The sequence below is a fragment of the Canis lupus genome, chromosome 8 (assembly GCF_048164855.1).
Source record: "Canis lupus baileyi chromosome 8, mCanLup2.hap1, whole genome shotgun sequence".
Taxonomy (NCBI): Eukaryota; Metazoa; Chordata; class Mammalia; order Carnivora; family Canidae; genus Canis; species Canis lupus.
Window position 1 is genome coordinate 22,041,688 of NC_132845.1, and position 23,638 is coordinate 22,065,325.

At 37.2% G+C, this 23,638-nt stretch overlaps 2 protein-coding genes across 12 annotated transcripts in view; one reads left to right on the plus strand and one right to left on the minus strand.

Moving 5' to 3' along the window:
- Window positions 1-22,786, plus strand: part of FNBP1L (formin binding protein 1 like) — a 120,362-nt gene extending 97,576 nt beyond the window's left edge. For 2 of the 7 annotated variants that reach the window (XM_072834569.1, XM_072834575.1), the window contains 6 exons: window positions 1,169-1,278; window positions 3,996-4,128; window positions 4,512-4,606; window positions 6,605-6,753; window positions 8,345-8,503; window positions 10,414-11,961. In XM_072834569.1, coding sequence (XP_072690670.1) covers window positions 1,169-1,278; window positions 3,996-4,128; window positions 4,512-4,606; window positions 6,605-6,753; window positions 8,345-8,503; window positions 10,414-10,481 — 714 coding nt within the window. In that variant the 3' untranslated portion in view covers window positions 10,482-11,961. Of the gene's footprint in view, window positions 1-1,168; window positions 1,279-3,995; window positions 4,129-4,511; window positions 4,607-6,604; window positions 6,754-8,344; window positions 11,962-21,508 lie in introns of those variants that run through there. The other 5 variants (XM_072834571.1, XM_072834576.1, XM_072834570.1 and 2 more) reach the window with 4 other exon arrangements.
- Window positions 19,993-23,638, minus strand: part of BCAR3 (BCAR3 adaptor protein, NSP family member) — a 156,163-nt gene continuing 152,517 nt past the window's right edge. For all 5 annotated transcript variants that reach the window (XM_072834564.1, XM_072834566.1, XM_072834565.1 and 2 more), the window contains one exon: window positions 19,993-20,609. In XM_072834564.1, the coding sequence (XP_072690665.1) occupies window positions 20,431-20,609 (179 nt within the window). In that variant the 3' untranslated portion in view covers window positions 19,993-20,430. The remainder of the gene's footprint in view (window positions 20,610-23,638) is intronic.

The following is a 23,638-nucleotide window of genomic DNA, read 5'->3' on the forward strand; positions in this document are numbered from 1 at the left end:
TAGGGACGCCTGGGTGGCTCAGCAGTTTAGCGCCTGCCTTCAGCCTGGGGTGTGATCCTGGAGTCCTGGGATTGAGTCCCACATCGGGCTCCCTGCATGGAGCCTGCTTCTCCCTCTGCCTGTGTCTCTGCCTCACTCTCTCTCTCTCTCTCTCTCTGTGTCTCTCATGAATAAATAAATAAAATCTTTAAAAAAAAAAAACTAATGTAAATATGGGTTTATAGTAAATGGAAAATCAGTAGTTGCTAATATGGCTCTGTTGTGTAAACTAATAAGATAAAGAAGAGTGACATGATTAACATTTAAGAAAGACATAGTTTGAATCAGAAGTTTACATCTAAATGCCAGTACTTTTTCTTAAATGATACAGTTTCTTGAATATTAAAATACTAAAACATTTTCAAACATCCAGCATCTTTCCTAAAGAAGGATCACCTCTTTTTTGGATTATATCTTTCTTTCAGGAATTACTGAGGTATGTTATTAGGTTGTACAAAAAGATAATTGAAAATAAACTCCTTTCTAGCATAATTTCTACTTACATTTCACACAGTGGATAGTTCTACCTTTTGTTTTTTAACAATCAGGTATGTTTTGGTTCTAAAGAGTGGCTTAATATAATCATTGAAAGACTATGCAATATTAAAATACATTTCACTAATTAGTTATCTTTCATGAGGTAAGTTGCTTATTTGTATAAACTTCTCATATTTGCAGTCAACATTCGCAATATTTGATTTGGCAATGTGATGTTACCTATAAAACAATTATTTGTATAGGTGAGAAATGTTAAGTGTTTCCATTTTGTTGTTGTTGCTGTAAGAAGATTCATATGTATTCATTTTAACTGCCAAGACCTGAAAATAATGTGATAGTGGTCATTACTAATTTTCTTTATCTGGTTATATTTTTACCTATTATGTTTCATGATTTTATGAACTGACAGGAATTTGAGTTCTTCCTTCAATACAGTTTTAATTAACATACATATCTGTTTAGATTTCCTCTTAAAAAGGGTTGTTTGGGGGCTAATTTGAAATTAAACTTAAAAACTGATACATATTTTTGTTTTATAAAACTGATACATATTTTTATTTTATAGCGGGTTTACTTAAAAAAGAAAGTTTCCTGAAGATGTCTTTTATAATGATTTAGATTCTCTTTTCAGGGCCCAGCACTAGAAGATTTCAGTCATCTCCCACCAGAACAGAGACGTAAAAAGCTGCAGCAGCGCATCGATGAACTTAACAGAGAACTACAAAAAGAATCAGACCAAAAGTATTTTTCCATTAAGTCTTTTCTACCGTTATTATTCCTTAAGGGGTCTACTTTGAATGATGTGTTGAAATGTGATGTATAAAAGGTTTAAAAATCCTATATTTGTAATTGAAATACCTTTGGGGGAAAAATATGCTCCTAAACTTTGAAAAATTTTATAATTGCCATGTCACAGATAAAAATGAAATGTTTGTTTCTTAGGTTGCAGTTTACTTATTGGATGCCAGTAGTCTGTATATATGCTTTCTGTAATATTGCAAAATAGTTTGATGATTCATTATCTAGATTCATTATCTAGTTTCACCAACATTAACTATCTCTGATACTTTGATGTATTTCTTTTTTTTTTTTTTGATATATAAATTGAGTTCAGTAGAAACCTAAAGCCATAATTATTTTGTTTGCAGCAAGATGTGTCGGCAGATAATACTTGATTACTTACAGCGTCAGATTCATTGATTCATAGATGTGATTTTTTTTTCAATGTTATAAAAAGTTTCCTTCAGTTCAATTTTGTTATCATGAACAGATAGTTATAATGAATACAGGGTTATTACAGTGAATTGGTGCCTTACTATCTGCTTTTATATTGAAAATAAAATTGGAGCTTAAACTCTAGTACAAGTGATTGAAGGTTTTTGAGGGGTTTGGGTTTTTTTTTTGCAGCTCAGCTCAGGCAGTTTTATTCCAGATTTTGTGTTTTGTTTTTCCTGTTATTGTAGTATAGTTGACACACAATGTCACTTTAGTTTCAAGTGTAGAAATGATTGAAGTTTTGATGTTAAGAATTGTACATCAGTTATGATAGGATGCTTAATCATAAATATTGTAATATAGTCGATTCTTGTTTTTGGTGGTAGTTATGTTCTATAAAGTCACTGTGAACACTGATTTAGTCAATAATGAAATGGAATATACAGGTGTAGGCTCCATTTAGGTTCTGGTCACAGCATTTTCATCAACTGATCAATTATGACCTTGTTTTTTTGTTTGTTTGTTTAAGATTTTATTTATTTGTTTGAGTGGGAGGAGGGGCAGAGGGAGAGGAGAGAGGATTCTCAAGCCTACTCCCTGCTAAGCATGGAGCCCAATGCAGGGCTTGATCCCAAGTCCTTGAGATCATGACCTGAGCTAAAATCAAGGGTCGGATGCTTAAGTGACTAAGCCACCCAGGTGCCCAGATTATAACCTTGTTTTACGTGTGTTTCTGTTTGAAGACATTAGCTAATATATATTGTTGATTCAGAAATTTTTTTTTTAAGATTTTATCTATTTATTCATGAGAGACACAGAGACTTAGGCAGAGGGAGAAGCAGGCTTCCCACACTCAATCCCAGGACCCTGGAATCATGAACTGAGCTAAAGGCAGATGCTCAAACACTGGGCCACCCAGGTGCCCTGATTCATTAACTTTGAACTCAGGGCCAATAGCACTGTAACTCATGCATGAACAAAACCTATGTAACCACATGTATTTTTTCCATAACGCACCTCACAGCCTTCTTGCACTTAAAACACTAGACAGTACTTCATTACACTTAGGGGCTTATTTTATAAAGAAAAATCAGGGGTTCCTGGGTGGCTCAGTCAGTAAAGCGTCTGCCTTCAGCTTGGGGTCCTGGGATTGAGCCCCATGTTGGGTTCCCTGCTCAGTGGGAAGCCCCCTTTCCTTTCCCTCTGCCACTTCTGCTCTTTCTCTCACTGTCTCTCAAATAAATAAATAAAACCTTAAAAGAAAAAAATCACTGAAGAGCATAAAATTAAAAAAACATGGCACTTAGATGGATCACAGAAAGGATACTTGTTCAAGGTGTCTAGAACTTAGGAAAGAAGGAAGACTGGAGATATTTGAGTATCCTCTAAAGGTAGTAAGAGTCCATTATGTATCAATAAAACCAGTAAAAAAACAAAGCAGGAAGAGATCATTTTCAAAAAGAAGTGTAGGATGAGGTGAGAAGAAACCTTTGTTGTCATTTTATGTAACACACATTTAAAAGTTGAACAGGGGTAGAGAAGGATCCACTGAGAAAGATGAGACAGCAGAGGTGAGAAGGGAAAAGGAAATGTAACCTCTAGGAAATGAAGAGGGAAAAAGAGTATTATAGTGTATGAGTCAGTAATGTCAGATGTTAGAAGGAGTCACAGAGCTCTGATTGAGGTATAACTGGCAGTGATATGATTAGAGTAATGAAGAGATGAATGAACTGGGAGAGGCTCAAGTGAAATATGGCATTCCTATTTCTAGCATGGATGAGCTGGAGGACAAAGATGCTAGGGTTTAAGATGAGGCACACCGGGGAATATATATCTGTATGAAGATATAATGAATTTGAGTTGAGCCATGAGGAGTTTAAGAATATTGAGGAATATTCTTCCAGGCCTTGATTAAAACGGTATGTGTACAAAGACATACATAATATATACATACACAATATATGTATATGCAATATATATTTATATGTACTATATAAATATAAAATCTCATAAATGAGAAATTTATTTTTTTATTTCAAATATTTTAAAAGACTGTCTCCGTAAATTACTAATTCTATATACATTATCATCATTATGCAGATTATCGTTAAGTAGGTAATATGTGACTAAATTTAAAGAGATAAGATTAGGCTACGTGAGAGTCCCCAAAATCAAATGAAACTCTTTTATCTGGGAACATATGAAGTGAATATTTAATTCTGTCACTTCCTTCCCATTTCCAGAGAAGCACTCAACAAAATGAAAGATGTGTATGAGAAAAATCCACAAATGGGGGATCCAGGGAGTTTGCAGCCTAAATTAGCAGAAACCATGAATAACATTGACCGCCTTCGAATGGAAATCCACAAGAATGAGGTAGGTTTGTTGTTCTGCAGTTTGTCTAAGGTAAATTCATTTTTATAAACTTCATTATGATAAGTTGGTTTTTGCTACAGTTTCATCTTCAAATTTTTATTGATTGTTTTAGGGTTTATAATCTAAAAGAAAGGAATCATGGTATATAATCTTTAGAATTAGTTCCTCAGAGTTTTTCCTTTTCTTAATTAAAACTATGTAAAACTAAACATTTATGCTTTTCTTATCAGCTGTAAATGCAATCATTGATCAAACTGGAATAAAGGTTTCCCTTCTTTAAGAATTATGTAATTATAAAAGCTCAAAGCATATTTTAAATGTAGACTATCTCAGGAGCTTTTTAAAATATTTATTGAGCTCAGTATTATTTATTTTTTCCTAAGGCTTGGCTCTCTGAAGTTGAAGGCAAAACAGGTGGGAGAGGAGACAGAAGACATAGCAGTGACATAAATCATCTTGTAACACAGGGACGAGAAAGGTTACTTTTTGCATTTTATTTGTATTTCTTCTTTTCTCTCAGACTTTTCTCACCCTTTTGTCCTAAACTTCATATAATTCTTTTTCTTCTTTCCTGATTTAACAGGTTTGGCTTTTAGTGACATTAGTCTTATGAACCTAAATGATTTTTTCTTTACAATAGCTACTGGTAAAATATGAAATTTCCTATTGCTGGTCTGTCCCACATTGTCATGCATCCAAAAACAGAGGTATGAACAGAAAATTCATGGAGCTACAGTCTGGAGGCATAGGCTTCTCCGACCTGGGAAGATTCTAAGGTTTAGATGGAATTGGATGGCTTATGCCAAAGAAAAATTTAAGTGTCAAGTTGTTCAAAGTTCTGTGAAGGAAAAAAGAAATCTGTTTTGTTGGTTTGAATCAGAGCTTCCAAAAGGCATTTTGCTAAGTTTCTATGTTTTCTTTTTTTTTTTTTTTAAATTTTTATTTATTTATGATAGTTACAGAGAGAGAGAGGCAGAGACACAGGCAGAGGGAGAAGCAGGCTCCATGCACCAGGAGCCCGATGTGGGATTCGATCCGGGGTCTCCGGGATCACGCCCTGGGCCAAAGGCAGGCGCCAAACCGCTGCGCCACTCAGGGATCCCAGTTTCTATGTTTTCATACCATTTTGTGACATTTTCCCCTCCATGTATATGTCTTCCATCACCCCCAATCCCCACTAAAATCTAACAAGTTAGGATTCTCCTTAGAACTTGAGAGATCTAGTATCAAATCTTGGTTTGCTATTTAATCACAGTATAATTTGAACAAGTTTATTTTTAATAATCTGTCTCAGTTTCCTAAAATATAAAAATAGAGATTGAAATACCTGTCATATTACTAATAAATGAAATAATATATAAAGCACATCATAGTAAAATACCTGGGAATTACATGTTTGACAAATGTCAGTTCTTCTCTTTTCCTATGTTACCATTTTTTGAAAAATAGAGATATACTGTTTTGTTTTTTGTTTTTTGTTTTTTTTATATACTGGTTTTTGTTACTAGGTAAAACTACCTTAGGGTAATTTAATCTCTGGCTTACATTATTTAAGAACATGGCTTCCAAGCATACAGAAAGTGCTCTTAATTTCTAATCATATAGATTTTCCCATTATTTTATTCAGTCATTGAGTCTTAAGCAAAATTATTAGCATTTTTCTCTTAAAAGTTTTTTAGAAAAAAATGCCTTTTGATTACCTACTCTTCTGAATTTTCTAAGTTTTACTAACCTTGTTAGCGTGATTAATTGGAAGTGACTTTATCAGGAGTCTTTTTGCTTTCAGTGACAGAATAAATACCCAAAATGGCTTACACTAAAAAGGAGTGTTATTGGCTGGTTTTAGGGAGAGCTTGATCTAGGAACTCAGATAATAGAACTGTTTCTCTCCACCTCACAGTTGTGCCTTCCACTATGTTAGCTTCATTCAAAGGCTTCATGTGATGATCTTCCAAAGTTCTGGCCTCCTATTTCTCCAGGTTCAAGTCCAGTGGAGAAGGCAGGGAGGGGGCTTCTCTTCAATCCTAAAGAAAAGTCTCTGTGGGTCTCTTCTACCTGATGAGGTTATAAGCCTCCTCGTGAGCTATTCACTCTGCCTGAACACTGTGAACTGAACGTGGGTCTGGGTGGGTCCCCTATGAAATTTTAGGGTTCTTTTGCCAAAAGAGGAAGTGATAAATCCAGGATGATGAAAGACAAGTGTCCCCTACATTTCTCCATTTTATCTCTGGAACCAGTGATAGACATATTTACTGAATGCATGCCATATGCTTAGAACATTGTAGTTATTTAATTTCAGGAATTTCAACAAAGAAGCATTTTGTATTACCAGCAATTGATGTATATATAAAGGCTTTATTTGGAACTGTGTCATTGGTATTTAGTTCTCTGAATTGATCCTGAGATCAACTTGTAGATAGGACAAAAGTTTCCCATGTTTCTGATACTTGACAAGGTATACTTTCCTGTTTTATAGTCCTGAGGGAAGTTACACTGATGATGCAAACCAAGAAGTCCGTGGGCCACCCCAGCAACATAGTCACCACAATGAGTTTGATGATGAATTTGAAGACGACGATCCCTTGCCTGCTATTGGACACTGCAAAGCTATCTACCCTTTTGATGGTATGGTTTTCTTTTGTATTTGATAAAACTGGTTCCTTAAAGTCTATGTACATTGAATCATGCACTTTAGTGTCCTTAGTTGAATAATACATTGTCAGCAAACTGTACTCCCAGTTCATTAGTATGAATATTTTTATTTTAAGTGTATTACAAATAGAAGTACCTGACACTGGAAGAAAATTACCTGTGTTATCAGCATCCTAGTACAGATATTTATTTAATTATCAACTTTGACTGATACAGAATTTAATTTCCCCCAGAGATCTTACTAATACTACATGTATTCATCACAGTTGAAGCAGCTTGAGCATGTAACTCAACCTAGGAAATGGAAGGCTAATAGATGCCACTTTAAGATCTTTCTTGTAACTTGCTAACACTGAGAGACAGGTACTAGTAGGCAAATGGCATGGTTGGATGTCCCGACTGTATCCTGACTCTGTAGGCCATATTTTCAGTAGAGGAGAGAATGTGGTCACTTCTGATTATGCCATCCTTCCCCTGTGAAGGTTGAAGAACAGTCCCTGTGAGAGAAGACATTGTGGTTCTCTCTTGCAGGTTTTTTTTGTTGCCCTTCCCTCTGTTGGACTATGAAAAATCCTTTTCCTCAATTCACAGAGGAGCAGAGTAACACTTTCACAAATAAGTTGTTCTAAAATGGTATATGAGTTTAAGGTCCTTTCTCATCCATCCATCCATTCTATTAGTTTTAAAGTTGAGTAAAGTTTTTAGTTACTGCTCATTTTGAGAAAATAGTATTAAATAAGATCTTGCTATAATGTAACCTAGAGAATTTAGCATATATTAAATGAAGATTCATTTGTGAAAACTGTTACTGCTAAGCATGTTGGAAGTGGTTGGCAATGGGGAAAAATAGCCCTAACTAAGTCTTCTGAAGTTTTTTTTTTTTTTTTTTTTATTTATGATAGAGAGAGAGAGAGGCAGAGACATAGGCAGAGGGAGAAGCAGGCTCCATGCACCGGGAGCCTGACGTGGGATTCGATCCCGGGTCTCCAAGATCGCGCCCCAGGCCAAAGGCAGGCGGTAAACCGCTGCGCCACCCAGGGATCCCTCTTCTGAAGTTTTGAAGGAAGTTTTGTGCTTTGTGGCTGTGACTGTTCTGCATCCACCATCACCAGAGTTGAACCTGTGTTTTTCTCTACTTCCTCTCCAAACTATCTTTTCTTTTTTCTTCTTACCCTCCCACAGTCTTATTAATATTTTCATGATCCACACCTCATGAATTTTCTAGACAGCAACGCCTCAAATTTGGGAAAGGAGTTGGAGTAGGGAAGTAGAGGATCCTTTCCAATCCTATATCGTTGTAGCTCAGATACTTCATCTATTCCATGGGGGTGATATTAATGCCAGTTTCCCAGGGTTATTTGCATTTCCAGTGAGATAAGGTATGTGAAAGTGTTGGATAAACTACAAAAGCATCATAGAGCTGTTGCTAATGACAGTCAGTGGGCTCTTGGTTCTAGGGACATTGAAATCTAGTTGGGTTTCATGTCATTTGTTGTGTTGTATTTGTAACTTTTATTCAAAATTATCACTTAATTATGCTCATGCTATGAAAACTCTCATTTAGGACATAATGAAGGTACCCTGGCAATGAAAGAAGGTGAAGTTCTATACATTATTGAGGAAGACAAAGGTGATGGATGGACAAGAGCTCGGAGACAGAACGGTGAAGAAGGCTACGTTCCTACATCATACATAGATGTAACTCTAGAGAAAAACAGTAAAGGTGCAGTAACTTACATCTAAACTAATCAGGCAGCTTTGTGACAAATATGACATAGGAACGATAACATAAAAATACTCAACGGGTGGGAAAACATAAGAAAACTTAAAGGGCATCCAAGATACATTGTTCACTATGTGAGCTGAGTGTAGGCTCAATCTTAAAGATGTGAATATTACCACAAGAAACTGTTCTCGTGATGTTTTACCATTTGAGTGACGTCGATGTGAAGCTTAATTGATGCCTTTTGCTTTATGTCCTGCTTAAGTCTCTGTGAAAGATTTGTGTTTTTCTGCCTTATAAGTCATAGAATTTGATGTGTTGGGCAGGAATCCATATATAAAAAGCCCTCCTCCCTAACACACACTTTGCTCCAAAAAACACAGTGACTGTAAGTGAATTCAAATAAGTAAAACTGCTCTGAAAGCTAACTCCCAAAAGAGTGGTTTGGCCTAGGAGTTTGGATTTGTGTAACTACTTTTTCCTTTTTCTCTGTATTCTTAGCTTTGGTTTCTTAAAGGAAGAAAGCAAACACCTCAAATATAAATCTATTCTAGTAGAGGCTAATTAAGAGACCTGTAAAATAAATCAACCTAGTCTAGCTCTTATGTGAATAAAATGGTTTTCTTTTGAGACCTGAAAATATTTTCATCAGTAAACTAATGATTTTCAATAACATAAAAACTTCCTTCCAAATTAACACTTGTATTTTTTTTATCTTGAAAATGTCTTTTGGGAAGTACTACTTTTGTGATTATTTAGCATTTAGCAATTATAAATAGGAAAATAGATTCTAAGTAAACTGAGGAAATCTTGAAAGTACTAGCAAATTTTACTTTGAAAAGAAAGAACTTTTGACTGAGTTGGAGGACTATATCTGTACCATCATTTAGGGCATTTCCTCATTTTAGCTTAATCATCAATTCAAGATTATTTTTTTCCAATTAATTTCAACAAGTATTTGTTGGAATTACTGTATAATTAAGGGTTGTGCAGTGCTGGTCATGTGGGGAAGTAAAGTGAGGAAACGAGACTGGTCCTAAATTTTGTTCACGTTCCAGATTTTTCTGGTGTTTTCACATAGCTGACTGTAAAATGATTTTAGAGACATTTGGGACAGACACTTTAAACTGAGCACCCCTTTTGGTCTTACCAAAGGTCTTCAGTAATTGTTCTTTTCTTTTTCCTCCTGGACTGCAGGTTCCTGAAGAGGGTTTCTGAGGAAATGGGCAAGATGTTGAAGGAGGTTACATGCAGCTGCTTTTAGGGGGAGGGTATTAGAGTTGTCAGGCTCAGAGAGTGAGAGAAGCAAGTTGCATGAGTGCATGCAGACATAATTTTTTTTTTTTTTACTAACTTCATTATCATTTCCATACATTGTTTTAAAGAATCATTGTAATACCAGTCCTCATTCACAATTATTCATATAAAGGGAAAAAAGCCAAAAATGGCTAACCATTTTTCCATTTATTTTACTGATGTCTAAATCAGAAAGAATGCAGAGCTGTCATGAAATTTGTCTTACATTTGGCTGTCCCAACAGGACCATCTATCCCAGCTCTGTTTTAATTGGCTTTTAGACCTGTTGTCTCTTAGAACCCTTGCCATTTGTCAGTGTCTGCCTGCGCCACCTCTGTGCTTGCTTAACATCCTGTTGCATGTCTAGAGCGATTGGGCTAGATTTTTCAGGCATGTCTTTATAATCCCTTGTTCTTGTCAAAGTCTTTGTTTTGTTTTACATTTGTAGTGTGAGTCACTGTGTCAGACATCTCCAGCACTAATGTTTCCATCCTAGTATTCGTGTACGCTGCTATAACTTCCCCACTACAAACATTCCAGTTTTGGCATTATGAAGATGTAGTTTGTGAACCTGAAGTAATTATGATAAGAAAAAGAAAACATCTCTGCTCTAGCCTACAGCCCAGTTGAAAGAACTCTGAAACGTGATATATCTTCACCTCAGTCTGAGAAGAATCTATAGTCAGCACTGAAATCCTGGCATCATAAACACGCAAGATACTCACCACCTCAAGACAAAGGACTGTTGTCAGAAGTCAGCTGCTTCCATTCAAATGCTGCCTTAAACTAGAGTGCCTAAATCTGTTGATTGCCAACACTACCACTACAGTATCCCACAAAGGGCTTTAGGTGTCAGCTCAGTGCGACCTCCTTTAACTCGGCAGCGCTGCTGCGGATGCCGGTATAGCCATGGTAGGTGGCTTTTAGAGCTCTACCATGTTTGATGGTGCATCTTCAAATTTATGCATCAAGCTAAAGACATGTCCAAGTCCATTTTACTTTACTCAGTGTTTTTATGAGAAGTTTTATGGACCCCCCCCATTGTGTTTTAATTTGGGGTGACCATGTTCTTATTTGATTATTACAATGATAGTCTGTTTTCAAGTGATGCTTTTGTTTGAACCAGATAAAATTTAGTGAAACTTTGTAATGATCTTTGTGCACTTTTAATTGTAAAATGGAAATTTCTGTATGTTTATACTTGTAAATATAATTGTTGTTAGTGCTCCTGTTGCTCATGTTGTCCTGCCTCGCATTTGTGATTCTGTTAATGACGTGTATCTTAACTAATTTCTTAGTGATGTTTCCTAGGGAGATGGGCATGGGTTGGGGGGAGGGTGATATTTGTACCACAGAAGCTTCATTAATTTTGTTCTTTACTGTTTTGAGGGAAGAAGGAACGTGAAATGGTCTGTGTATTATTGAATTTTAAGCAATATTTTAGAAGCTGTGTGACTGCTTTAATAATTTTTCCCCAGTGTTATTTGAATTGTACTACCAGTTATACTAAAACTGAATGACAATTGTGTGAAAGTTAATGCCTTCATAAGATCAAGTATACCCCTGTTACACAGCTGACATATAGTGTATTACCTTTGAGGCTAGTAAACTATAAAGTTTAGACTTTGAATCTCTTTACAGGGTTATTTATATAATGTGACATTATTCAGTACTGACAGACTACATAAAGTAGTTTTAAAATCTAGTGCTGTTTTTATTTTAAAGGTTAGCAATGAGCAGGAAATGTGATCTGACTGTGTTTGTCCTCTGTACAAAGCCTGAAGTGCTTGTGTTTTTTTGGCTGACAGCCACGGAGGGCAAAGTTTAAGGCTTTCTTGTAAGGACTAACTGTTCTTTTCAAGCTACTGTTTGTTTTTCTCAAAGCAGGATTTGCTTCCGTAGGAGGCAAGGTCCTTCACGTGGAGTAGTGCAACCTGTACATGGATTATTACAATAGGACAGACATTTGTACTTGCACAGTTTAAATCATTCTTAAATCATTCTTAAATTTTGAACATGTGAATTGTCCAAAAGAAATCTTTAATTTTTCAGTAATTTTTACTCTTTTTGTGCACATGTTGATTTAATGGTAAATGCTTTGTTTAAGATAGTGTTCTCTGTTGAGAATATTTTCATGGAATAAAACAATCTTTTCATGGTCAGTTAAGGTGTATAGTGTGTTATCTCTTATTCCTATGTGAACTAAAGAGATGGAATGACTTTGTTCTTGGATTTGCTAAATTCCTGATGATATAAAGTTGATGACAAGTTCCATAAGTGGAAGCATCTGTTTTGGATGACCTTTTTTGCAAAGCAGTTGGAAATTTTATTCCAGTTGTAGTTTCCTTTAAACTTTCGTAAAGGTAAGAAAAGGTAAACTGTTCTTCAGAGTGAATTTAAGTTGAATATAGTAATTTGGATTTTTAAAATCTTTATTCTACCATAGGTGTGTTGCACAAACTTATCTTTTACAGCATCTTATCCTCTGCATTCATAAGAAGTGTCCCTATACCACATAGCTTGATCTACCCTAATGGTCAGCACTTCCTTTGCTTCTGCTTGAATTCCTGATCAGAAAGCGCCTGTATCTTCCTGGCATTTCAAAGCATGGAAAGGCAGTGTTTGTCACGATTAGTGTCACATCTGTCATTTTAGGAAGTCTTAATTTCAGAAGATTTAGTTTTTTAGAAGGGCAAGTATGAAACCATGACTATTAGCTTCTAGAAACCCCAAAAGATACTAAAACTCAGAGTTGATCCTGAACAATGAGGGGTTGCAATTGTAGTGATTAAAATTTAGAGATCCATGCCAGGCTTGGAAGTAGGGACACACACAAAATAGCAGGAAAATGGTGTCAACAACAAAATTTCAAAACAATGAAAAGGGCTTTTACTATCTGAATTGAGATCAGGGAAGTCAAATCCTACTTGCTAGGGAAAGATAACGCCCTTTTAACAATATTAAGAGAGAAAGGATCTCCAGACTTGTTGAAAAGGGATAGATTTTCTTTGTGAGAAGGTATTCATTTAGATGAAAAAATGCTAAAGAAACACCAAACCTATTTCAATGAGCTTAATGCCTGGGATCAAATATATTCCTGAGTATAGTTACTGGAGTAAGAAACTACAGAAAATATAAGAGGTGCCAAAAGATTAGGGATGGAAAAATACAAAATGTGAACAGTAAATTCTGGGAAGTTTGACAGCTCTTAAAAGTACTTGATAATTTTGCCAGCATTTAGGAGAAAATATAATGGGTAACTGACCTAGGTCCTAAAAAAAAAAAAGGCCACATCAAATTAGCCTCATTCCTTTCTTTAGATACAATTGGGAAACTCAATACACTTAAATGTCTTGATTTCAGCATAGCTTCAGGATTTTGACAGGATTTCTTACTCATTTTTGTAAGATAGTGATAGCATTGTTGTAGAAATGGGAGCTTGCAATGAGCTGATATGGTAAACCCAGAATGTCAATCCTGAGGAAAACTTCTTGTGGAAAATATGTGTATGTTATGAACCATACATAATTAATGTAAGTCTATCACTCAATTTAAATAGAAAATTACCATCTCCCTCTCCTTCAAGAATAGCCATTATCCTGAATTTCTTAGATTTTGTTTTCTTGGTTTCTCGTGGTTTTACCACAAGGGTTATTTTTTCCTAAACCTGATTAGCTTTCCATGTTTTTGAGTAAAGATGTTGCATACTCTGTGCAGGCCTGATATTCAGCCAGTGCACACTAATACAGCCATGGTTAATACTAAATACTGAAATGTTTCCATACCGATTGGTAAACAGTAATTCCAGAAACGAGTAACTGAACTAAGTTCCAGCATATGTGGTTTCTCTCAGCAACCACACATGATACTTAGTGATGTATTTCTGGTTTGAGCACTGGGGACAAAGCTGAAGGTCTTTGTTATTAGAGATTTGGTATTCAGGTTTTGGGAAATTTTTTCTGGTTTTGTTAAGCCCTTGAGTGGGAGAAGAATCTGGGCAACCAGACTAATGGAGATCTCTTCTGTTCATCCTCCACAAGAAATGCCTCATCCTGCTCACAGGGAGATGTGTCTAAGCTCTGGTAGCAGCTGGAAGATTGGAAGGGAGTGTGGGTAGGTAGGCACAAGTGTTAGGAACATAGCCTTTTGTAGTGTAGTGATAGCCCTTTAGATGTTTGTTTGTTTTTTGAACATTTTGGCAGCTTATTTGTGGTAGAGGGTGGCCTGCCTTGTGCACTGAAGAGGTGTCAGGAGACTGTACCAGGATTCTTATACCAGAAGACTGTATTCTCCAGCAGGTGATAGCACAACTCCTGCTCTTTTCTCCCCCGCTCTTCCCTTGGCAAATCTCCAAACCAGGAATATCATGTTTGTCTGCCCTCTACATTTCTACAAGTTTACAGTCACTGGCCTGACCAAGCTGCTCCATCTCCAGGCCAGCAGAAGCCCTGGCCGACTTGCCCGGCTATTTATTCCCTTCGCTATCCCTTTCTTCCTTTGTTCTGAATCGTAACAGGCATCCAACCAGTCATTGGTTCTTTCTTGGTTGGCCAGTGTGGGACCCAGTTTTGGGTGTGGAATGAGACAGACATAAAACACGAGTTCCCATTTCTGGCAACCAGGGTCATCAATCCGCACCCAACTAGTCCTCCCCGCCCCCCCCACCCCCCACCATTCTTTCCTCTCGCTGGGGGCTCCTACCACTGGTTCTTGGCATACAGCCAGCACTCAGATGGCACTGTCCTGTCCAATGAGGTAAGATGGGGATTGGTTGCATGTACCTTCTCTTCAGGTGCCAAACAGCACATAAGTTAAGGACTATCAGTTGAATGGAGGAGGTCACTGGAAGAGTTTGCAGCCCTATGTCAAATAATGAAGGTATCATTTAGCTGGTGAGAGTCAGTCAAAAAATTAAAACAGCCCAGCTATTCGAAGTGATTTAGAAATTATTAGTGATTGCTGAGTGATTTGTGCTACTTTCATCACTTTAGATAAAGTTTTAATGTAGTTTAAAGAATAAAAGATTATTTTACTTGATTTGCACATTAACCTATATTAACCTTAGTTCATATGATTTATATATTAACATCCTGCTTTTAAATATTTTGAATATTGCATGGTATCTACTGAGACTTTCATTTTCACTCAGTGCTCTTAAGATTTATCCATGTTTATGTGTAGTTCATTTTAGTGTGTATAGTTCATTTTAGCTGGTGTAGTATTCCATTATATGTGATCTTCAGATGTCTTCCAGTTCATTAAAGCTTTAGTTGAATCCAATCTTCTGGGGTTTTATTCTTTTGGAAAGAGAGCAGGCACACACGGGGCGTGGGGGGGGCGGGGGGCAGTCGGGTTGCAGAGGGAGAGGGAGAGAATACTAAGCAGGCTTTATGCACAGTGTGGAGCCTGTTGCACGGCTAAATCCCATGTTTCTGAGATCATGGCCTGAGCTGAAATCAAGAGTCAGATCCTTAACTGACTGAGCCACTCAGGTACCTAAGATCTAATCTTCTGTTTAATATTAGCATCCATTGAGTTTATAGTTCATTATACATTTCTAAAGGATCTACTAACTTTCTCTTAAAATGTGTTCATTTTTTAATATTCATATCCTATCTGGGTTCATTTTTTTATATGCAACCAAATATGATTGCATTCAAAACATAATTCCAGTATCTGAAGGCATGGGGGTTCTAAATCTTTTTTTCCCCTAGCATTTTATTCATGATAGCATTGCTTCTACATGTGTTTGATTTTATATACGTATATGAATATGCAGTTATAAATTTTTTTTCATTTTAACATGTATTTTATCAGTGTGAATACTGGATGCTTTCCTCCTGAGAGGATGGGTTTATCTGCCAGGCCCCAGGGATGCCAGCAACCTAGGACCATTGTAAATCAATTTGGTTTTGGGTTTTTACTCTAGATCTATTTGAGGATAGGCTTGTAGTTGCAAATCCTCACCAAAGACCATTATCATTACAATTCTTGTAGCTGTGCATGAAAGACAGGCCTGTTTCTTGGTAACCTTTCTTTATTGGCAGATATTTTTTCCAGCCTAACAACGGGGACCCTTTAAGGAACCCTACTTAATGGGGCTATTTCATATTTGGCTCCCCTAAAGCCCCTTCTCCCATTCACTGAGGTGATTTCAGTATGTGCCTTAGGGCCACCCAGGTTTTTAAGTTCTCTTACAGAGTTTGTATTTGCTGATGCTTTTGGTGAGTGAGGTGGGGTAGGTAGAATTATTTCTTGGGGATTTCCCTTTCATTCTGTCAGTTTAACCGTGCATTAAAAGGTAGGTTTATTAAAATTTATTGACTTAGTTATAATTAAGGGGCTTTTAAGAGCATCTGAACTACCAAATGGCCAGAAATAGAATTGTACTTTTGGGTTTTTTTTTTCCAGCAAATAAAAAATAACAATGGTGTGATGGCTCCTTTAAAAAATAAAATAATCCTAGGCTACATAAATGAAAATACAGAGACCCAGGATTCAAAACTAATATTCCCCTTGTAATAAGTAGAACACAGTGAGTAGCTCATTCTTAGTTCTAGTAGCCATATTTAAGATGGAAGGAAGGTGATTAAATTATAGTGTAACCTATGTAAGCAATAAGTTCTATTTTTTCAAAGGCTATTTACATCATGGAGAAAGTTTTGTAACTTGAGAAAAGTTGGATATTCGGTATGATCCCCCAAATTACTTAGAAGACAGAAAGAAAAAGCAAATTGGTAAGTGTTCACAGTTTGTGGCAGAGTGATTGGAGTTTATTATTTTATTTTAAAATCTTGTATTCCAAGTTTTCTACGATAGAAAAAAATTGAGAGTACTGATAAACTAAAAAGTTATTTCCTGTAGTAAGTCGAAAACCTAGAAAGTAAGCCTAGAAAACTCGTAGTTAACCAGTTAGAGGAAAAGGTAACAATTATTTTATTTGAGCGGATCATTTAGACCATTTATATTTAAAGTAATTGATACATATGTACTTAATGCCATTTTGTTTATTGTTTTCTGGTTTTGTAGTTCTTTTCTTCTCTTGCTCTCTTGTGATTGACCACTTTGGTATTATTTTTGTCTTTCTTTCACTTTATTTCTTGTGTATCTGTCATAGGTTTTTGGTGTGTGGTTTCCATGAGGTTTATATATAATGTCCTAAGTATATAACTCATATGTTTAAGTTTATGGCACTTAAATTTGAACACCTAAGAGAACAACATTTTTACTCACCCCCCACTGTTTTATGTATATGTTGTTATATTTTGCATAATTTTATTTCATGAGTCCCCCTTAACTGATTGTTTAGGTATAATTGGTTTTACTTTTTTTTTTTTTTTTTTTTTTTACTATTTTTGTCTTTTAGCCTTCAAAAGTGATTGCTACCTTTACTGTATGTTTGCTTTTACTCATGTCATTTTTTTCTTTCAGTAATTTTCATTATGGTCTTTTCTTCAGCACTTTAACATTTCTTGTAAGGCTGGTTTAGTAGTGGTGGTGAACTCCTTTAATTTTTGTCTGGGAGACTCTTTGTCTTTCTATTCTGAATGATAACCTTGTTGGGCAGAGTATTCTTGGGTGTAGCTTTTTTCCTTTCAGCACTTTGAATATATCCTGCCACTTCTTTCTGGACTGCAAAGTTTCTGATAAGAAATCAGCTGATGGCTTTTTGGGGTTTCCTTTGTATGTTACTAGTTGCTTCTCACTGCTTGTAAAATTATCTTTAATCTTTGACATGTTAATAATTATGTGTCATGATGCGAACCTCCTTGGATCTATCTTATTTAGAACTGTCTTTGCTTCTTGGACTTGGATGTGTATTTCCTTCCCTGGGTTAGGGAAGTTTTCAGTTATCTTTTTTTTTTAGAGATTTTATTTATTTATTCATGATAGACATAGAGAAAGAGAGAGGCAGAGACACAGGCAGAGGGAGAAGCAGGCTCCATGCCAGGAGCCTGACACGGGACTCGATCCCGGGACTCCAGGATTGCACCCTGAGCCAAAGGCAGGCGCCAAACCACTGAGCCACCCAGGGATCCCCAAGTTTTCAATTATTAAAAGTATTATTCTCCTTTCTCTCCCTACCTTTGGGACTCCTATAATGAGAATAATAGAATTCTCTCATTATAAGAGAGAATACTTGTTTACTTGATGTTGTCTAAGAGATCTATTGTAGTTGTTCAGCTTGGGTGCTTTCCACTTCCTGCCTTCTAGATTGCCGATCCATTCTTCTGCATTTTCTGATCTCTTGTTGATTCCCTCTAGTGTATTTTTCATTTCAGTTCTTGTATTCTTCAACCCTGATTGATTCTTTTTTTATATTTGTCTCTTTGTTCATCCACTTTTCTGTCCAGTCCAGTGAGCATCTTTATGACCATTACTTTGAACTCTATCAGGCATATTGTTTAGCTGTTTCATTTAATTCTTTTTCCAAGGTTTTGTCTGGTTTTCTTTTTTGGAGCAAATTTCCTCTGTCTCATTTTGGTTGATTTTCTGTTTGTTTCTATGAATTAGGTGGAATAGTTGTTTCTCCTAAATTTGAAGGAATGGTCTTGTGTATGGTTGTCCACTGTGTAACTTGTATGTGCCTGATGATTTTGGTTGACTGTAACTCTGGGTGGCATGGACTAGGCGTCCTGGACGTTATCTGCTAGGGCTGTCCTAGTGCCACGGCCAGAGCTGAAGTGAATGTGGGCCAGGGTGGTCCCAGGGTTTTCCGTGCAGAGGACACCTGACAGGATAGCTAAAGCTGAGATAATTACAAGTGTTGGGTCCCAGGGCTCTCTGTGCAGAGGGTACCCTGGCATGGCAGCTGATACTAAAGTGGATTTAAATTGAGTGTCCCCCCCAGAAAAAATTTTTAAAAAAACGGAGTGTCCTGGGGTGTTTTACCCAGGGGGCACCCTGGTGGGGTGACTGAACTAAAGTGGGGTGCAGTTCAGATTCCCATGTCATTCCACACAGAGGGTACCCTGAGCCGTAAAGGGCATGAGCCAGGAGGTCCTAGAGCAGTCTGCCCTACTGAGTTGTTTGGAGCCAGAGTGGCATAGGCCTGGGATATTCTGGAGTGCGTTGTGCCTATATCACCTTGGTGAGACAGCTTGGATTCAGTATGTGGCACATTAAGGCCACTCTGGTGGATGGCGTGGGCTGGTGTGGGCTAGGGGCCAGGGGCTTGTGGAAGCAGTAGGCTGCTCCTTTGTACACTATAAAGGTGGTGGGAGAATGTAAACTGTCACCACCCCCTCTGGAGAGAGTTCTAGCAGCTCTCTGCCTTTTGGTGGAGTTCTAGGGCTGGATCTTTTATAATCTAGTTGCTCTTTTAAACTACAGCTTTTTTCTGTACCCCAGGGCATCTGGGGCTGGTGTGGGCTAGGGCCTGGGGCTCACTGAGGTGGCAGGCCAACTACGGTGTCAGGACCATGCTCCTCTGCATTATTAAGGTGAAGGGGGAACATAAACCCTGGTGCTTACCAGTCCCTTTGACCCTCTAAGAGAGTTTCAGCAGCATCCCCAATATTTGGCAGGGTTTTAGGGCTGGTTCCAGTTACGCTTTTAAACCATGGCTTTTCTATACCCAAGAGCAAATAAATCTGCTCGTGGTCCTTTAGTACTATCCCTTCCCGCTGCAGTTTGTAGCTTTAGGGGTAGGGTTTCCTTTCGTTACTGTGTCACCATCCCTCTTGCTGTTGTCTGTATGGTCTATTGTGTAGAAGCTGTTCAGTCAGCCTCCGTTCTTTAGGACAGAGTGCTTTATAAATAGATACAGATTTGGCATATCTGTGGAAGAGCGGAGTTCAGGGTCTTCCTACATCACCGTTGGACTGGAAGCCCAACAGTCAGTTATTTTCAAATGCGTGAAGTGATGTCTCGAAATATACTAACATCTGGGTACTCACTTTATACTAGGTCTGTGCTGCACACAGGGTATTGATGAGGTTAACTTAACCAAAATCCAACTGCTAGCAAGCACCACAGCTTCACTTTGAACCCGGGTCCTCTAGAGCCAGGTCTACCGTGTTATCACTATTCACTGTCTCCCAAGCCACAAACCTTAAGTTTTCCATATCACTCTCATTAAGCTTGGTTTATTATTAGGATATAGTATCTAGGGAAGAGGATACCTCAGGAAGGTAGAAGGTATAATTAATATTAAATAACTCACCATAGTACAATAAAGAGACTAGATACAATTATTTTCACAAAAAGATATATTTTCATAGGACTATTTACATTTTTTATATTTAAAGAATATCATACAACTGATACCTTCCAAAATGTTTCATGCTTTTAAACTCTTTTCTATTTACACTTATCTGACAAGGAATTTAAACTAAAATGGTCAAATACCTCAGAAAGAGAAAGCAACCTGCCAACATAGCTAGGTCTTAAATTTGCTGATCAACATTAGCAATAGTTACTTTCATAATAAATTATTTAAAAATCAGTAGTAATTTTAAACAATTCATAAATAAGTGTGCTCTGTGCAATTTACATGTTTAATATCCTGTGGATACTAAAAGCTTGTACACTGTCAGATTTGTACATTATTACTTTATCAAATGATAAGCCTTCCCAAAGAAGAAACTGGAGAAGCTTGAAATCATATCCTAAGGTTCTCTGGAGAGTTATCAAAGCTCTGCCTGCTTTACAGGAGGAGGTTCCAGTTTACGTGAGAGGGCAGTTAAAATCTGGTTGAATTTCTCATATCTCTCTGTCTGATTCACTTGTGCACCTTTGCTGCCCCAGAGCAATCGCATCTGAAATTCAGTCTTGAAGATTTCACTCATTTCTTCATCTGGTTGAAAACCTATTAAAAACAAACAGTTACTTTAGTTTTCAAATGTAATGTTGAAATAGACTGAAAACTTACTCGCTTAAAGTAGGATCAAAATGAACTTCATCTTCCATCAGAACTTTAAAAATGCCCCCAAAGAAAAATATAGCTCTGCTTTATATAAGGAAAGGGCAGGCCCCATCCTCAAGGATCTGAACACCTTCGGAGAAGGAATACCAAGTAAGCTCACTGAAACATGATAGAATGAAATTCATGTGCACAAGCCACTGTGGGAAGGGGAATGTTCAAAGTACTTTGTTTTGTTTTTACAGCTTTACTGATGTATAATTTATGTCACGATTCACCTATTTTGATTTGTAAGAGTAAGCCTATACAAGTTGTACATCCATCACCACCAGTTTTAAAACCCCCATCTCATCCTAGAAAGTTATACCTAGTGCCTCTTTGCTTTGTGTTGCTCTTGCTTTGCCTTTTCTAGAAACTTGATATAAACAGAATCATACAATGTGGACTTTATATCAGGTTTCTTTGATTCAGCACCAGGTTTTTGAGACTATTCCATATTGTTGCAGGTTATCCACTCATTCCTTTTTATCGCTGAGTAGCATTCAGTTATATGGACATTCCACATTTTGTTTATCCATTCACCAACTGATGGACATTGGGAGTGTTTCCAGTTTCTGGCTGTTATGAATAGTGGTGTAAACATTTCCATGTAGGTCTTTGTATGGACGGACATGTGTTTTCATTTCTCTAGGGGAGGAATTACTTGGTCATGTGGTAAATATGTTTAAAGAAACTGTCAAACTCTTCTAAAATAGCTGTACCATTTTCTATTCTCACCAGCTCCAGTTTCTCCATAAGCTGCCAAATCTTAGTATTATCTTTTTTTTTTTTTTTTTTTTAAGCAGGCTCCATGCCCAGTGTAGAGCCCAACATGGGGCCTGAACTCAACAACCCTGAGATCAAGACCTGAGCTGAAAGGAAGAGTCGGATGCTTAACTGACTGAGCCACCCAGGTGCCCCAGGATTACCATTCTTTTTAAAGTGTAACCATTTTAGACAGTGTGTGCTATTATCTCATTGTTGTTTAAACTTACATCTCCCTAATGCTTTGAACATCTTTCCATGTAGTTATTTGTCATTTGCAGATCTTCTCTGGTGTAGATCATCTTGTTTGTCTTCTCATTGAGTTGTAAGAGTTTGTTATATAGTCTAGATCTAAATCCTTTATCAGATAAATGTTTAGCAGATATTTTCTTCTACTCTGGGACTTGCCTTTTCTTTTGAAGAGTAAAATTTAAAATTTTGGTTTATCAGAAATTTGTTATGGTTCATGTTTTTTGTGTCCTAAACCAGGGCACAATGAATTTCCCCAATATCTTATAGGAGCTTTACACTTGGGCCTATGATCCATTTTGGATTAATTAGTGTGTATGGTATGAGGTAAGGATCAGGAATCATTTTTTTCTTTTGCATATCATATCCAGTAGTTCCAGCACCATTTGTTGAAAGGCTATATCTAATGAATTACATTGGCACCTTTCTCAAAAAATAAATGTGTGGATTTGTTTCGTGACTCTCTCTTTTGTTACATAAGAGAAGATCTGTCTACTTAAAGCCAAGGATACTCTGTCAACCATCAGAGAGGTAGAAACCTCCAGCCAAAGAGTCATACGGACCCATGGTTCTCATCCTTGATTATTGCTGAATTAATCTGCTCTATCCTTAAATATATTTCTACCATCTAGATTTATAGGATCTTTGTGGTGAATAATAGAAGCCTTCTAGTCCATCCTTCCCTGTAATGCCAGAACATAACAGCACACCATAGGCCAGTGACTTCCAATCATTCAATTAACATGCTTTGAGTCCCTACCTTGGGTTGGGTTTATGTTGGTGAGCAAATCTCTGCCCTTACTGGGTTCATAGTTACTTCCCGCAATGAGAACTTTCTATATAAACCTGTAGCAGGATTAACTGAGAAAATGCCATTAGATACCTTTAAAGTGATTTGTTGTAGAGCAGCTTAAAGCCCTTTTCTCAAAACTCATCCTAATATATTGGCTTAGGCAACATCCAATGTAATACAGTTATTAGCCTTGTATAAACAGGCACTCTAAAATCTGGTGAATTGAATTAGGTGCTTTTGGGATGCCTGGATGGCTCAGTGGTTGAGTGTCTGCCTTCAGCTCAGGGCATGATCCCGGACTGCTGGGATCAAGTCCCGCATGGGGTTCCCTATGGGGAGCCGGCTTCTCCCTCTGTCTGTGCCTCTGCTCTTCTCTCTGTATTTCTCATGAATAAATAAATAAAATCTTTAAAAAAAAAAAAAAAAGAATTAGGTGCTTTTATTTTTTTGAACCCTACAATGCCAACCCTAGAGAACGTTCTGATGAAAAAAAATTGAAACAGATCTGTAGTTCTTCAACCGACAGCAGATACAGTGTTAAACAGCTTAGTCTCAAATACTTTGTTTTAGGATGAAATAAACAGGCTCTCCTGCTCTATGTAGCTCTTTCTCAGCCTTGTGAATGAAACTGTGGGCTTTTGAAGAATTTTAAAAATATAGCAAAGAAGAGGAAGTAATCATTCCTGATAACCACCACCTTGGGTAAAAGCCCTCCTTCTTGTCTTGCTTCCTAAATGATCTTTTTGCCTACAAGCTTTCAGCCTTCCCACAAACACATGCCAAATTTAAAATATAAATCTGACATCATGACACTCTCCCATTTTCAAAACCCTTCACAGGCTCTTCCTCAGCCTTCCCACCTCTATCCACCTCCTTCAGCCTAGTTGGTCATTCCTTAAAACACACTTTACACTAACCCAAACCTAAGTATTGATGATTTACAGTTTTCTCCAAGCTCTCTCAGCAGTGCCTTTGCCTGTGTTGGGTTCTCTGATGCTAAAAACAAGGGAGCTGGGAGCTCACTTCCCAATATGGGAAGAAATAGGAAAGCAGATAAATGAAGTCACTCTAACTCCTCATGTTGACCCACACTCAAATAGCTCCAATCAGAAGTCCTAATGGTAGGCAA